General features: G+C 45.3%; 1 protein-coding gene and 1 pseudogene across 2 annotated transcripts in view; one reads left to right on the top strand and one right to left on the bottom strand.

The window, feature by feature from the left end:
• The window catches only part of LOC308611519 (centrosomal protein of 78 kDa-like), a 739857-nt pseudogene that overhangs the window by 389108 nt on the left and 333629 nt on the right, over positions 1-17120 (bottom strand). The gene's annotated exons all lie outside the window — the stretch shown is intronic.
• LOC308611511 (forkhead-associated domain-containing protein 1-like) overlaps positions 73-17120 on the top strand; it is a gene marked incomplete at its 3' end in the record, with an annotated part of 91669 nt that continues 74621 nt past the window's right edge. Inside the window, exons 1-2 of the mRNA XM_081260254.1 lie at positions 73-126; positions 4555-4661. Of these exons, the coding sequence (XP_081116380.1) occupies positions 4569-4661 (93 nt within the window). The 5' untranslated portion in view covers positions 73-126; positions 4555-4568. The remainder of the gene's footprint in view (positions 127-4554; positions 4662-17120) is intronic.

The following is a 17120-nucleotide window of genomic DNA, read 5'->3' as shown; positions in this document are numbered from 1 at the left end:
GTTTGTAAAAAGGCCGGGCGGGCGCGCGGGCTGCGGGCTGTCGCCTGGAGACTCCGCGGGAGGGCAGCAGAGCGGAGGTCAGGGCTCTCGGCGGAGGACGAGGCGTGGGCTTCTTCCTCTGGCCAGGTGAGAGCGGCGCGCGAGGAGGCGGCGGGCGGAAACCTGGGCCGGAGGAGGCCAGCCCTGCGAGGTCAAGGGCGTTGGGGTAGGCAGGGGACCTGGCGCCAGCCGAGTCCGAACTCTCTGATCCAGGCTCGGGTCGCCAGGAGCACCCCAGAAAAGGTGCCCCAACACCAGCCATTCCTTCCTAAGTGCAGCCCCTACCTCGCCCCCCAAGGGAGGCGGCACGGGAGCTTTAAGCCTCTCCTGGGCACCAGCTCTTGGATGTCCTGTGGGTATAGCTGGGATTAAGAGAGGAACCCCTGTTTCCCCTGATTTATGGACAACACCCACCCAATGGTCAGAGACACACACACACACACACCCGCCCCTTACCTGAACTCCCCTTCTTTAAGGAACTTTGAGGCCACTGTAAACCTCAAAAGAAAGTTTGCTCCTATAGCCCAATTCTGAGCCATCCAAAGTGGTCGGGGGAACGCAGATGACTGAAGCCCTTTTGCTCTTTCCTGTGGCTGGTGCTCCATGGCACTGAGTAAGAACGAATTCACAGAGCTCCACACATTCAAATTACTTTGACAGTGTTTTCACGCAAGGAAGTGATGCACAGGGCAAAATGAAGGTGGAGAAATATTGTCCAATCCAAAAGCTAAAGAGATAGAATTTAGGTTTTCCAAGGAGTCATCTAAGCTAGATACTGACAGGAAAAATGAAAGGTAGTTACTATCAAAGCTTCCTAGCCAGCTGGCTGTACTGACTTGCTTTGAGGTGTCCTTTGTATTTTCATTCACTCAGCAAGTGTTTCCCAAGCACCTACTATGTGTCAGGTTCTGCCCCCCCACCGCCCCCTGCCCTGGAGAAGGGGTAATGCACAGAACTGGCAGGAACTGCAAAGGGTCTGACATTTGACCCTGTTTGAAAGTTAGTAAGTTAGCCTGCCCAGCTTATAGTTCCTGGCAGAAGACAAGAGACTCCTGGGCCAGAAACAAAGAACTTGATTACTCACAGCACAGCTGACATAACAGGCAGCAGAGCTGCATATGCACATTGGTTCCTGTTGCCCTGAAAGTCCCTCGGGGTGGTGCAGAGCAGCCAGTGTGGATGCTGTGCGCACAGTGGGTCTGTGTCCCAGGTAAGGAACTCCAAACTCAGGAAACTGCAATCTTTGAAAGGGGCTGCTAGCAAACCTGCCCAACTTTTGCCCCAGAAGGAGCCGTTATCTTTATTAGAAACATTACCTCTATCCTCCCAGGCTGTTTGCCATACAAGCATCCTCGGAAAGTGAGTGCAGGACAAAATCTTTCAATGCCTTTGCTCTGAAGATGGGTACAAACACAAAATACCCATGAAGAATCGCTTCTGAACAAACTGAACACAGTCCTGGTTTTCCAGGAACATATATCTTAGTGAAAGAGAAACCAACAGCAAGCATAACTAAAGAAAGGAACAAGAACATGTCAGAGAATGATAAGTACAAGGAAGGAAACACAGCAGGGGAAAACTAGCAGGGGAATAACATGACTGAGGGTGCCTTTAGCCAGAGTGGTCAGTCAGGTGGTTGCCCCGAGGGGGGATGTCTGAGCAGAGAGAAGACCCCAGCCTTGGGGACGTCTGGGGTGAGAGCTAAAAAACAAATATGCACATGATCCAAGTTTAAGTTTTAGATTAGTGGCGTTTCCTGTGGTTTTCCTGCAGAAGAGACATTTCTTGGAAGTTTCCATTTTAGCTTAATTAGACTTGAATGTGTTGCGTGCTAACATGGTCCTCTGCAATTGAAGATTAATAACTGAAGGCAGCAGAGCATGGTTCTTTGGGAAGAGGAAATGTCTTTTCCCCTGTATACATGACAGCGAACTTAATCAAATGTATTTCTCATTATCTGAAAGCATCAATATTTGTGGGACATCCACAGGCCTCAAAGTTTACAAATATAAACTATCCTGCTTATTTTTAGTTCTCTTACCCCCAGGTAGGGTCTTGTCTTCCTTTCAGAGGATAGAATGCTGGTTTCAAGGACTTTCTTTTACTACATGTCCCAAGTGTCAGCAGACAGTGCAATTCCCCCACCCCTACTCTGCCCCACCAGCAGCAATGGAGGTTTGTACACTGGTTACATGCAAAGGCTCAGAGTTGTCACACACTTACTATTGTGTGACCTTAACTTCTCTGAGTCTCAGTTTCCTCATTTGTAAAGCGGGACAATACTGACACCTGCCTCGCAGGGTGGTTCTGAGGATGAAAAGAGGCCATGTGTGTAAAAGGATAGCCCAGTGCCTGGCACTTAGTAGGGATTCAGTGATGGAATGATGATGGAGATGTTGATGGAAAGCAGAGCCAGACCGGAGACCCTCTACGGTCAGACCTAGATGATTTTTGTTTTTATCCACAGTCTAACAACTTCACACTTCAGTGACCTTTCAGTTGAAAAGAGACTTTGGGGACTTTCCTGGTGGCTCAGCGGTTAAGAATCCGCCTGCCAATGCAGGGGACACGGGTTCGAGCCCTGGTCCAGGAAGATCCCACATGCCTCGGAGCAACTAAGCCAGTGCACCACAACTACTGAGCCTGCACTCTAGAGCCTGCGAGCCACAACTAGGGCCCGTGTGCCGCAACTACTGAGCCCACGTGCTCCAATTACTGAAGCCTGCACACCTAGAGCCCATGCTCCACAACAGGAGAAGCCACCACAATGAGAAGCCTGCGCACTGTGAGGAAGAGTAGCCTCCGCTCGCCGCAACTAGAGAAAGCCCACATGCAGCAACGGAGACCCAACACAGCCAAAAAAAAAAAAAGGAAAAAAAAGAAAAGAGGCTATCTTTGACATGGCACTGAGATGGATCAGATTTCAAATATCATGTGAATTATCATCAACATCTTGGAACCAGCTGAAGTCACTGAAATTTTTATGTTTTAAAACACATGTATATATGGGCTTCCCTGGTGGCACAGTGGTTGAGAGTCCGCCTGCCAATGCAGGGGACACAGGTTCGTGCCCCGGTCTGGGAGGATCCCACATGCCGCGGAGCGGCTGGGCCTGTGAGCCATGGCCTCTGAGCCTGTGCATCCGGAGCCTGTGCTCCGCAACGGGAGAGGCCACAACAGTGAGAGGCCCGCGTACCGCAAAAAAAAATAAAAATAAAAATAATAAATAAATAAAAATAAAAAACATGTATAGGGCTTCCCTGGTGACGCAGTGGTTGAGAATCTGCCTTCTAATACAGGGGACATGGGTTCGAGCCCTGGTCTGGGAAGATCCCATGTGCCGCGGAGCAACTAGGCCCGTGAGCCACAACTACTGAGCCTGCGCATCTGGAGCCTGTGCTCCACAACATGAGAGGCCGCGATAGTGAGAGGCCCGTGCACCGTGATGAAGAGTGGCCCCCGCTTGCCACAACTAGAGAAAGCCCTCACACAGAAACGAAGACCCAACACAGCCAAAAATAAATAAATAAAATTTAAAAACATGTATAGGATTTACTTTGAAATGCATTAAAATATAAAATGTATAGATGGGTAGATATGTGATAAAGCAAATATAGCAAAATGTTGATTGTAGAATCTGGGTGGTGGTTCTATAGAAGTTCACCATCCACTTCTTTCAACTTTTCTGTGTGTTTGACGTTTTCATAATAAAATGCCAGCAAAAGATACGTACAGAGTCTTGACCGTACAGTCAAGCTATAATCTTGATATTTTGTCTTTGGAAATCATTTTTTTTTCAAAATAAATATATGAAGGAATGCGGTGACTTAAAAAGAAAGTATCTTCTAATGCCCATTTCCTTGATGACTGACTCTTCCACACTTTAAGAAGCTCTGTAGAAGTTGGAGTTTCTTGAGTCAAAGTTCAGAAGCCCAAGATTAATAACAGTCACAATCACAGTAGGACAAATGGGTGTTTAGATTAGCAATCACCATTCTAGATGCTTCACATTTAATCCTCACAAAACTCTTTGGGATACAGAGTATCATTAGCCCCATTTTACAGTTGAGGAAACATTGGCATAGAGAGAGAATAAGTAACTCACTCAGAGTCACAGAGCTAGTAAGTGGTGGGTTAGTAACACTGAGTATTTGATTCTGTCAGATAACTAACCCCAAACTAAGCTTAATGGGAGGTGGAGAGCGGTTATCAGTGGAATTCATATTTGTTTGGGTTTTTTTTTTGCTATTGCTTGTTTGTGCTCTGAGTTACATAAAGGATGTCCTCTTGTGATCAGAAGCAAGCTCATCTATGCTGGCCATCACTGTTAAAAGGACAGTCTTAAAAATGTGCAGAATTATCATTGTGATCATTGTTAAATCCAGCTATCCACTCCTACCTCTGCTGACTTCTCCTGTGGACATTATGGTGTATTCCATTCATTCTAAATATGACATTGAATAATTAGAGGACTATATTTTTCTAACAAAATTGTTTTCTGAAAACCTTTTATAGGGAAAGCAGAGAATATGAAAGCCTATCTAAAGAGTGCAGAAGGCTATTTTGTCCTGAATAAAAGCACTACGATTGGAAGGCATGAAAATTCAGACCTTGTTTTAGAGGTAAGACCTCTTCCTAGCCATTCCCCGTCCCTCCCTACCCCTCACACCACCAAAAGTCCTTACTGTTCTGTGGACTCCAGTCTCTTGTAAAGCACAGCCTCTGGCTAACAGTCCCAGCCTTCCTCGGTGTGCCACCAATAACCAATCCCGGCATGTGCTGGGTCTCCCTGGCACATGTGGTAAGAATGAGCACAGTGCAAAGTGCGATGGGCCCTGTGTCCTTTGCTGACTGTGTGTGCAGTGTCCCACCCTGATGGGGCGGTTTGGAAGGTGGGCGTAGAACTGATGCTTGACCTTCACCTGCTCCGCGTCTGGCAGCCACGGCCACCTGAAGTGCCCAGCTTGAGCAATGGCCTCTCGCCCTTTCCAGAGCTTCTGGAGACTATGGGCCCCTCAGAGCCCTCCCCCGCCCCCGTACCTCCAAGTAGTAAATCAGGGTAAGCCCTGCGCATGGCCTCAGCGCTCTCTCACTTCATTTCATTCCATTCTCTGAATTAGCTGTGGCTTGGTCCACAGTCCCAGCTCATTGACAGCCAAGGAAGTTGGAAGAAATTGTAAGTAAGGAATTATACAAACAGTGGCTTTGAGCCTTTTAACATTTTGAAAGGGATTAAAATATTGAAGCAGAAAGAGAAATGCAATGGAATCCCTTTAGGACTGTGAAAGGCAGACCACTCTCAGACTTCACTCAACAGATTTTTTTCAACTTTATTTTGAAATAATTATAGATGCACAAATAGTAGAGGGAATGGCACGAAGCATGTGTGGAGTCCTGTGCCATTTTACCACGTGTGGATTTGGGTGTGGCCCTCAGGATATAGGAGTATTCCATCATCAGACATGTCCCTTGTGATGCTCCTTTTATAGTCACAATTCCTCCTCCCACCATCGTCCCCACGCTCCGAAAACCACTAATCTGTTCTCCGTCTCTATAATTTTCATCATGTATGTATGACCTTTGTGATTGATTTTTTTTTTTTAGTCAGTGTAGTGCCCTTGACATCCATTTAGGTTATTAGCTTGTTCTTTTATTGCTGAGTAATAGTCCACGGTATGGACGTATCACCTATGTTTAACCATTCACTTTTTGAAGGACATTTTGTTTCCATTTGGGGCTATTACAAATAAATGTACTATAAACATTTGTGTACAGGTTTTTGTGTGAACATAAGTTTTTATTTCTCTGTGATAAATGCTCAGGAGTATGATTGCATGGATTAACATATGTGTTTATATATATTCGGTTTGTAAAGAAACTGCCAGTCTTATCCAGCGTTGCTGTACCATTTTTCATTTCCACCAGCAATGTATGAGACACATCCTCACCAGCAATTAGCATAAACACTGTTTTTCATTTTAGCTGTTTTAGTAAGTGTGTAGTGGTATCTCATCATAGTCTTAACTTGCATTTTCCAAATCGATAGTGATGTTAAATGTCTTTTCATGTATGTGTTTGCCTTCTGCATATCCTCTTCAGTGAAATATCTCTTCATATCTTTTAAGTGTCTCTAATGGAATTGTTTAGTTTTTTACCATTGAGTTTTGAGAATTCTTTATGTATTTTAGATATGAGTCCCTTGTCAGATAGATGGTTTGCAAATATTTTCTCCCATCCGTAGCTTGTCTTCTCATTCTCTTAGCAGAGTATTTCACAGAGCAAAAGCTTTAACTCTTGATGAAGTCCAGGTAGTTATTTTTTCTTTTATAGATCATGCTTTTAGTGTCATGTCTAAGAACATGCCACAAGGTCCCTGACCCTGAGGATTTTCTCTTACGTTTTCTTCTAAGTGTTTTATAGTTTTATGTTTAAATCTATGAACCATTTTGGGTTCACTGTCGTTTATGATGTGAGATTTAGGTCAAAGTTCATTTTTCTTGCATGTGGATATTTAGTTGTTCCAGAACCATTTGTTGAAAAGACTATCCTTTCTCCATTGAATTGCTTTTGCAAGTTTGTCAAAAATAATCTGGCCATACTTTCTATGGGGGCTACTTCTTAGTTCCCTATTATGTTTCATGGATCTATTTGTCATAATGGATCTACCATTATGAGATAGCCTTGATTACTGTCGCTATGTAAGTCTTAAATCAGGTAGTGTGATTCCTCCCACTTTTCTTTAAAGAAATTTTTTAACCTCTTCTAGTTGCTTTGCCTTTCCATTTACATTTTAGTGTAAGCCTGTCTGTATACACAAAATATCATGCTGTAATTTTTATTGGAATTTTGTTTTATCCTATATATCAATGTGAGAATAGTTGATATACTCCTATATTGTCCTCCAATTCATGAACATGGTATATTTCTCCATTTATTCAGTGTGTCTCATGAGTGTTTTGTAGTTTTCAGCATACGAGTTCTGTACATGTTTTGTTAGATTTACACTTAAGTATGTCTCTCTTTTTTTTTTTGAGTGATTGTAAATGGTATTATATTTTTAATTTTGGTGTCCTCATGTTCATTGACAGTATATAGAAATACAGTTGATTTTTGTATGCTTCTTGGTATCTTGCAACCTTAACTGCACTTTCTTATATAAGGGCTTTTGTAGATTTCTTGGGATTTTATACATAAACAATCATGTCATCTGCAAATAAGAACAATTTTATTTCTTCTTTCAGAAAAGGAGATCTGAATGTTTTTAATCTTCTTTTCCTTGCTTTATTTCCCTGGTTAAGACTTCCAGGACTCTGCTGAACAAGAGCAGTGTATAAATCCTTATATTCGCTTGTTCCTGACCTTAGGGGAAAGCAGTTACTCTTTCACCATTAAGTAGGAGGTTAGCTGTAGGGTTTTTATACATGTTCTTACCAAGTGAGAAATTTCCCCCTTTATTCCTAGTTTTCTGAGAATGTTTATTGTAAATGCAACAGATTTAAAGATAACTCCATGAACCTCCCCGTGAGATTCTCCTCCATGATATGGTCTCCCTTCAAGGACACAGAACATCTGTTCAGTGTGCAAAGTGGGAGGAAAAAGAAGAAGAAGAAGAACTGTAGTTTCTTCTTTATCCTAACAAGGCATAGATTTGGGGTCGTTTTATTTCCTGTCTGGTTAAAGTAGAGACAGAGATCTCTGTTTTGAACCGGACTATGATATTAGAAAACTGTAGTAATTTTTAAAAGCACAGGCTTTGGAGATAGACAGACCTGGGTTTGAATCTCATTAGGCTACTTTGTGGCTGAGTGACTTCAACCAAATTACTTAATCACTCTGAGCTCCTTTTCCCTGTCTGTAAACCTCTTACCTCACAGGGTTATTCTGAGGATTAAGTGAGAAATGCATATAAAGAGCCTGGCATGTGGTGCTCAGTGAATGACACAATGATCATTATTATGGTCTCCTAAAACAGAGACTGAGAAGAATCCTCAGAGGTGCACAGGGTTGAGATGAGGATCCACTGACATTAATAAGCCATTTGGAAAAGGGAACTAATGAGGACAGTTATTAACTAGACAGAAATTGAGTTGCATTCATTGTATATAAATAATTGACTGCTTACTGCTCCTCGGACTTAGCTTAAGAAATACGTCACTAGGCTTCCCTGGTGGCGAAGTGGTTGAGAGTCCGCCTGCCGATACAAGGGACACGGGTTCGTGCCCCGGTCCGGGAATATCCCACATGCCGCGGAGCAGCTGGGCCCATGAGCCATGGCCGCTGAGCCAGCGTGTCCGGAGCCTGAGCTCCGCAACGGGAGAGGCCACAACAGTGAGAGGCCCGTGTACCGCAAAAAAAAAAAAAAAAAAAAAAAAAAATTCAGGGATTTATATTACTAAAAATCATCCTTGCAATTACCAGAGGTTACATCTAGCAAATAAAAAAGATAGTTTGTTTTATTTGCCTGGATCAATCCTAAAGAATAGGCAGTCATGCTTCTAAAGATTTCTACTCATCAGCAAGGTTGACATGTTGTTTTGACTATTGGTATCGTAGTATTTCGACATCATTTACTCTTTCCGATAATGGAAGGTAGTTACATGCTTCTTGTTTTTAAAAATTGGGAGAAAGGAAAATATAAGGAAGAAAATAAAAGTCACTTGTAATCATTTGGCTCAGGGAAAAATCAATATTGATATTTGCAGGGTTTTACCCTCCAGACTTTTTTCTGTATCCTGTAAGGAGTTTGGTTCCGTAAGGCAGTAGGAAGCCTGTTTATAGCCAGGCTAGTGAGAACTGTTTATAGTCAACAGTGATAACTGTTGCTATCACTCATTCATTGCATAGTATTTACCCAGAGCCTCAGCACCGAGCCAAGTCTAGGGGTACAGTGATGGCAGAACTGGACATGGTCCCTGCCATCAGGAAGCTGCCAGGAGAGAGAGAAATAAGTCAAATGATCCCACAAAGGTGTGACTAATTCCATTCCAACATTGGGGCTGTAAAGGAAAGGAATATGGAAGACAAGGAGGACTTAACTAGACAAAAGGAGAAGGGAATGGCATGTGCAAGGGCCCTGGGGTGGAAGAGCATATTGTGAACCCAAGGGACTGAGAGAAAACCAGGGCGTCCAGAAGTCAGAGTGGGAAGGAGGAGGGCTAAGGGACAAGTAGGCCTCCTTCATGTCACCATAAGGGTTTTGATCTTTATCTGAAAGCAGTGGGAAGAAGGCTTGAAGGATTGTAAACAAGGGGGAGACCTGCCAGTGAACATCCCGGCTGCTGTGTGCAGACGAGCCATCAGGAGCTCTATTCACAATCTCCCCTCTCCCATTTTACATGGCTCAAAAGCCTCAGCCTTGCTCATTTCACAGCTAAACCTTGCAAGTTATAATTTATATGATTTGATGTGCCTTGTAAACTGTATTTTTTAGAGTTGGATATGGCTGTTATTTAAACTCTGCTGAGAAAGGGACTCAGTTCTTCCAGAATGAAGAAACACCAAAGCCAGTGGTTGTTGGATTTTCCGCATGTTTAAGAGTGATTGTTCAACATGAACTCCTAGGCATTCTGACCCAGTGGGTTTGGGGTAAGGCCCAGGAATCTTCACATTTGTATGCTCCCCAGGTTCAGGTGGGGGGAATGGAGTCCCTGGAGTTGGTTCCAGGACCACACTTTGAGAACCCCACCATGAGTGCTCCCTCCCTCTCCCTTCTTGATCAGCAGAGCTCCTGCTTGTGTGTGTGTGTGTGTGTGTGTGTGTGTGTGTATTCTTTCAATAAACTTTGTTTTGAGGAAAAGAGAAGCGAAGGGTAAACAATGAAGGGCTGACTGACCCTACCCCCTCCCCAGGGACTCCCCCAGTCCCACCCTGGGGAAGTCCCAGGATCCCTAGAAGACTGAGCTCTAGGACAGCCCAAGTCAGTGCAGGGCTGCAGCTAGGAAGGTGGAGATGGAAGAGAAAAAGAAAGAACAGACATGACAGGGGGATGAAATGCTGGTGTCCACACCTCACCCTCGGTGGTCAGTGTCCTGCCAGGCATCTCCTTTCTCATGGGTTTAGCCATCTCTCCAGCCTGTGTCAGCCCTTCTCGCGTGGGATCTGAGGGTCGTGAAGCCAGACTGATCTCATACACATACCCCAGATCCCATCCAGCCAGATGACTCTCGTCCCTTTTCCTGGCCCCTGTCAGTTCTGGGCTGCCTCTCAGGAAAGAACCAGAGCCTACACCATAATCTTGTTTATTATTATTAAACAAGGCTGCTGGGATTCTCCTATTATTTGCATAATTTCACGGACATGCAGGTATGTCTGCTCTGTCAAAGGACACACACAGCTGTAGCTCTGATGGGCATGGCCAAATTTCCCACCAGAGGTTTCCGGATGTGGTGTCCTGCCAGCAGTGGACGCCCGTCTCCCACTCCCTCCCCAGCCTAGGGTGCTGACCCCCCATTGGATCTTCACTGATCTACGGGGTGAAGTATGGTACCTGTGTCATTTTAATTCACGTTTCTCTTATTCTAAGCGAACACCTGCATTTTGAGACAAAAGGTGACAGGTGGACTCTCTGTGGGGAAATCCACGGAATGAAACAGGCCTGGGAGGGTGCACTTGCTGGCTCCCCATCTGCATCACGCTTGTCCTCCTGCCTGGGTCGTGCTCCCATCCTCCCCCCTCACCCCCACCTCACCCCTGGCTTCTCCCCAAGTGCTCCTTGCTCTGGTGGTTCACCTGTTAGGTCTCACCAGTCCTCAGGGAATGTTTTGTCCCCTGTTTGGGAACTGGCGGCTGATTTCATTGGTCAGTACCCAGCACAACAATTGATGGGACTAGTTTCTCACCAGCAGATGGAGGGCTTCCAAGAGGAAAAAGTTCAGAGGAAAGGGCTAGATCGTGATCTCATTTTTCTCATTTTTTTTTATTGTGGTAAGATATGCATAACATAAAATTTACCATCTTAACCACTTTTATTAAGTGTGCAGTTCAGTGGCATTAAATATATTCACACTGTTGTGCAGCCATCACCCCCATCCATCTCCAGAACTCTTTGAATCTTGCAGAACTGAAACTGCACCCATGAAACAACAACTCCCCTTGTCCCCCCATCCCAGCCCCCAGCAACCACCATTCTGCTTTCTGTCTCTATGACCTTGGCTACTCTGGGTATCTCATATAAGTAGAATCATAACAGTATTTGTCTTTTCATGACTGGCTTCTTTCACTGAGTATAATATCCTTTCACTGAGTATAATGTCCATGTTCATCCATGCTGTAGCATGTGTCCGAATTTCCTTCCTTTTTTAAGGCTGAATAATATTCCATTGTGTGGATTCACCACATTTTGTTTATTCATTCATCTACTGATGGACACTTGGGTTGTTTCCACCTTTTGGCTGTTGCAAACAATGCTATGAACATGGGTGTATAAATATCTCGTCAAGGCCCTGCTTTCAGTTCTTTGGGATATATACCCAAAAGTAGACTTGCTGGATCATATGATAATTTTATTTTTAATTGTTTCAGTAACTGCCATGCTGTTTTCCATAGTGGCTGCACCAAGTTACATTCTCACAACAGGGCACAAGGGTTCCACTTTCCCTGCGTCCTCACCAACACTTGTTATTTCCCTTTTTTTTTTATAGTAGCCATTCTGATGGATGTGAGATGAAAGAAAGATCATAATCTTTTGAATAGCATACATAATGCAAACAGCTACAGCATACATTTATGGACTACTTACTGTATCTCACATGGCTTTATACATCATCTATGTATGTTCTGTATATATATTTATAGAATTATATCCACAAAACAAATCCTGTGTGGGTGAGAACTACTATTATCGTTATTATCCTCATTTGATGACATGGACATGGGACTCAGAAAGGTTAAGGAACTGGCCCAAATCACACAGCTAGTCGGGGGAGGTGGGGCTGAGTTTCAGACTGAGCTGACTCAAGCTTCTAAAAACAGAAGCTTCACTTTTTGAGTGTAAATTTAGCTTTGGGAACATCTATTATCTAAATTGGAAATTCTCAGTTAACTGAGATAACAAGATAATTGACTAAGCTAGGGAAATTCCACCCTGTGGAATGGAGAATGGGGGTTGTCAGTGAAATGTGAGATCAATGTTCTCGTGATCCTCATTCATGCAACAGACTGAGGTGGTGCCATCTAGGGGGGGATTTGGGTAAAGAGGAAACGTTGACCTGGTGCTTTCCCAGGAAGAGGAGCATTGGGGCTGTTAAGTGGGGGCACAGCAAGAAACACCACTTATCTCTCCAATCCAGCCAGAGTAAGTTCTCTGCTTATAAGGACTGGTGGAGTTCAATTAGTCCCACCTGGATAACCCAGGATAGTCTCCCACTTTTTAAAAAAATTTTTAAAAGTTTTTGGCTGGGTTTGGTCTTCGTTGCTGAGCACAGGCTTTCTCTAGTTGCAGCGAGCGAGGGTTACTCTTTGTTGCGGTGCACAGGCTTCTCATTGCAGTAGCTTCTCTTGTTGTGGAGCACGGGCTCTAGGCATGCAGATTCAGTAGTTGTGGCACGTGGGCTCAGTAGTTGTGGCTTGTGGGCTCTTGAGCGCAAGCTCAGTAGTTGTGGCACGCGGGCTTCGTTGCTCCATGGCATGTGGGATCTTCCCGGACCAGGGCTCGAACCCGTGTCCCCTGCATTGGCAGGCGGATTCTTAACCACTGCAACACCAGGGAAGTCCTTAGTCTCCCTCTTTTAAGAGCACTGATTAGTAACCTTGACATCGGCACAGTCCCTTTGGCCACCTCATGGAGCATATTCCCAGGTTCTGGGGGTCGGGGCATGGGCATCTTTGGGAGACCATTCTGCCCACCACATTAATACTACCACCTGACTGGACCGTTGCTTTGGGACTGGTCTGAGAGCTTTCTGGAAGTATCAGTAGGATCAATGCCACAGGCCATGGAGAAAGATGGCTGGATGAGCTGGCAGGTGATAATCCCGTTACCAAGAGGGCAGGAAGCAGGACTGGTTGAGTGAGCACCTCAACATCCCGGAAGCAGCCAGGTAGTTTGGGGCCTGGAGATGAACCAGGGGTTGGAAATACACACCTGCGAATCCAGGGGTTGGTACAGTGGCCCCAGCCCATGGACAGAGTGTGGAGGAAACGGACATCTGCAGGGAGAGGAGCCCGGCGTGGAGACCTGGAAGCAGTCAGAGAGGTGAGGGAGCCAGAGAGCTGCTGCCAGGCTGAGGGTATTCATCACAGAGACAGCTTGCTTTGTGCCAGGTACTGTTCTGGGCACTCTCGAGTGTATTAACTCATTTCATCCTTAGGAGGTTAGTGTTGTTTGCCCCACATTACAGATGAGGGTGTTGAGGCACAGATAGGCCGAGTATCCTGCCTGAGGTCACAGAGGGAGGCTGGGGCACTGGGCACCACGCTCGGGCAGTCTGATTTCAGGACCAGCCTCTCCTGAGGCCTTGCCGGTCCACAGGGCTCTCCCGGGGAGACCGGGGAGGAAGGATCCAGCTGACGGGGAAGCAGAGAAGCTTCTTCTTTCCTTCCAATCCCAGACCCGTCGTCTCACCAGCGCCTGGCCGTTTCCTCATATCCTTATTCTTTTGAAAACCCCATTTTTTTTTTTACTATTTCTGCACTACATCCCTTTCTGGAGGCAGTGGGGGGATGGGGCTGGGGGATGGGATAGCCTAGAACCAAAAGGTTAAAAGAAATAGATAAAACACACACACACACACACACACACACACACACACAAGTTAATTTCAAAAATGTTATCCCACTCCTTAGAACATGTCACCAAGCAGTACCTTTTGTCAATCCTATGAAGCCCAGCTTATCAAACTCATTTTTGCTGCTCAGGGAGCAACCAAAGAGAAGCAAAGAACCATGCCCCAGGCTGCACAGCTGGAAGGTAGCAGAGGTGGGACTTGAACTCAAGGCTTTCTAACTCCAGAGCCCATCCTCTTGCTCATAATAGAGAACATTTCCCATTTGCCCTATGTTCTCTTCTAAGTGCTTTAGTATGTATTATATCATTTATACGTCACCAGTAGCTTATAAGACTGTCCTTTTGTTACCTTACAGATGAGGAAGCTGAGGTATCACTTGCCCAAGGTCACCCTGCTAGGAAGTAGGAGAGCTGGGCTCGAGCCCAGTCTAATAACCACCACGTTGCCCTGCTCCCCCAACCCCTGAACCACCAGGCCACGTGCCTCTCTCTGACAACTGTGTCACATGTCACAGGGAGGCCAAGAGCCCGAGGAGGCCCCCAAGGGCAATGGCAGTGGGTTGAGGACCCAGCGGGAGAGGAACCTCTTGAAGCCATTTGACAATAAAGGAAAGGAAGGGGGAAGGGGCGGTGTTTCCAGGCCGAGGGGGTGGTGAGCACGTTCACAGGTTAGACGGAAGTTACACTGTCAAGGTGAGGATGCAGAAGAGGAGATGGTTGAGGAGAGGGACCAGACCAGGGTGGGATGAAGGCAGGACCACCCGGAGGCCCTTGGCAACTAAGAGAAGCCTTGAAGGTCCCATCTAGGAGCTTCTCCAAGCCTGGGAAGTCCAGGTCCTGGCAGGGAGCTGAAGGCACATTCACAGGGGTGTGGAGTGATGGAGGGGAGTTTCCTGAAGGGACTCCACAGGGAGTGGGCAGGGCTCAGAGAAACCACAAAGGATAGTGCAGGGCCCAGAGCTAGTATGAGTGAGGACTGTTCCCACCCCCAGAGCTGAGGGGTGAGGGGCAGGGGCATTTCCTGGGACCCGGAGACCCCGAGGGCTGGGTAGAGTCCTCTGAGGGAAGCTGTGTGGCCCCAGAGAATGGAAGCCAGGGGAGTAAGTACCCCAAGCTCTCTCCCTGCTCTGATCTCTAACCCCCCCATTGGCCAAACCCAACCAGAAACCAGACACAAGGAGCCCATCAGCCCATGGATGTAGCCGCACAGGTGGGCCTGCTGGGCAGAGGGCGCCGTGTAAAGGGATGGAGGAGGGTCGGGAGAAGCAGACGGAGGATGCAGGCAGGTGCAGGAGGTGAAGACCTAGGAGGCTGTTGTCAAAGTAGAATGAAAAGCCTGAGAGCAGGGACCTGCTGGCTGGGGGGCCCAAAGGGCACTGGGCCAGCCTCAGGACAGAAGTGTGAGGGTGGCAGGAGGGTTTGGGGGCCGGGATGGGCTTGAAGGAGCTGGTGAGCTTGAACAGGGCCCAGGCTGGTTGAGCATAGGGCATTACCCCTAGGGAGCAAACAGGGAGCAAAGGCTACGTGACTCAAGGAGAGGACGAGACAGAGGATAAGGAAGGCCGGGAGTGGGAGGTTATGGTCTGAGATGGGGCTTCCCAGTGCCAGGTGATGCAAGGTTGAAACCTAGCTCCAAAGGACGGTTCCAGGTACACGTCGAACCTAAGTGACAATGTCAGTGAACCTCAGGGCAATGTCATAACTAAGTCAGCTTCCCGAGGAGGCTTCCTTAAAGCACAGGGGTCATCAGAGCAGATGGTCATTGTTAAGAGAAGTTCAAACGTCTCAATATTTTATGGACTCACTATATACTTTTTAAAGACATTTTCAATGCAGGAGCCTTAAAAAATGCACTTGTTTTGTATATTAGGTCCTGCCTGTCTCCTCTCTCATTATTAAATCACTCTCTACTCTGAAAATCACAGGGTACAAATCAAAGGTACACGTTTTGGAATTAGACTTGGGTTCAAACCCTGACATTGCCCTGGGCCAGCATCCTGATGTTGAGTGAGTCCCTTCATCTTAGCCATTTTTTAAATCGTGGTAAAATACCTATAAAGTTTACCGTCTTAACCACTTTTAAGTGTACAGATCAGTAGTTGTAAGTTATTCACATTGTTGTGCAACCAGCCTCAGAATTTTTCATCTTGCAAAACTGAAACTGTACCCATTAAACAACAATTCCCCGTTTCCCCTTCCCCAGCTCCTGGCAACCCCCGTTCTATTTTGTTTCTATGAGCTTGACTACTTTATGTACCTCACATAGTGGAATCATACAAAATTTGCTTTTTTGTGACACTTATTTCACATCATGTCCTCACAGTTCATCCATGTTGTAGCATGTGTCAGAATTTCCTTCCTCCTACACTGAATAATATTCCACTGTATGGATGGACCACATTTTGCTTATCCAATCATCAGTCAGTGGGCACTTGGGTGGCTTCCACCTTTTGGCAATTGTGAATAATGCTACTATAAACATGAGTGTACAAATAACTCTTTAAGTTCCTGTTTTCAATTCTTTGGGGTATATACCCGGAAGTGGACTTGCTGGATCATATGATAATTTTATTCTAAATTGTTTGAGAAGCCGCTCTACTGTTTTCCATATCAGCTGCACCATTTTACATTCTCAGCGGTACATAAGTGTTCCCCTACTCTACATCCTTGCCAACACTTGTTATTTTCTGTTGCTGTTTGTTTGTTTTTGATAGTAGCCATCCTAATGGGTATGAGGTGGTATCTCACTGTGGTTTTGATTTGAATTTCCCTAATGACTAGTAATGTTGAGCATCTTTTTATATGCTTGTTGGACATTTATATATCTTCTTTGGAGAAATGTCTATTCCAGTTCTATGCCCATATTTGATCAAGTTATTTGGGGGTTCTTTTTTGTTGTTGTTGTTGAGTTATAGTTCTCTATATATTCTTCATATTAACCCTTTTTCAGATTTGTGATTTGCAACTATTTTCTCCCTTTCTCTAGATGGCCTTTCACCCTGTTTATTGTGTCCTTTGATTCACAGAAGTTTTAATTTTTGATATAGTTGAATTTATCTATTTTTACTTTTGCTGCCTATGCTTTTGGTATCATAGCCAAAAATGCATTGCCAAATCCAATGTCATAAAGCTTTCCTCCTGTGCTTTCCTCTAAAAGTTTTATAATTTTAGACTCTGTTTAAGTCTTTGATCCACTTTGAGTTAATTTTTATACATGGTGTAAGGTAAGAGTTCAACTTAATTCTTTTGCAGTCTTTCCCAGCATCATTTGTTGAAAATACTGTTCTTTCCCCATTGAATAATCTTGGCACCCTTGTCAAAAATCATTGGACCATATATGCAAACTTTTATTTCTGTG

This window comes from Mesoplodon bidens (genome assembly GCF_964165515.1).
Source record: "Mesoplodon bidens genome assembly, contig: HAP1_SCAFFOLD_120, whole genome shotgun sequence".
NCBI lineage: Eukaryota > Metazoa > Chordata > Mammalia > Artiodactyla > Ziphiidae > Mesoplodon > Mesoplodon bidens.
The sequence above is the reverse complement of the archived record's forward strand: the minus strand, read 5'-3'. Positions and strand labels throughout refer to the sequence as shown.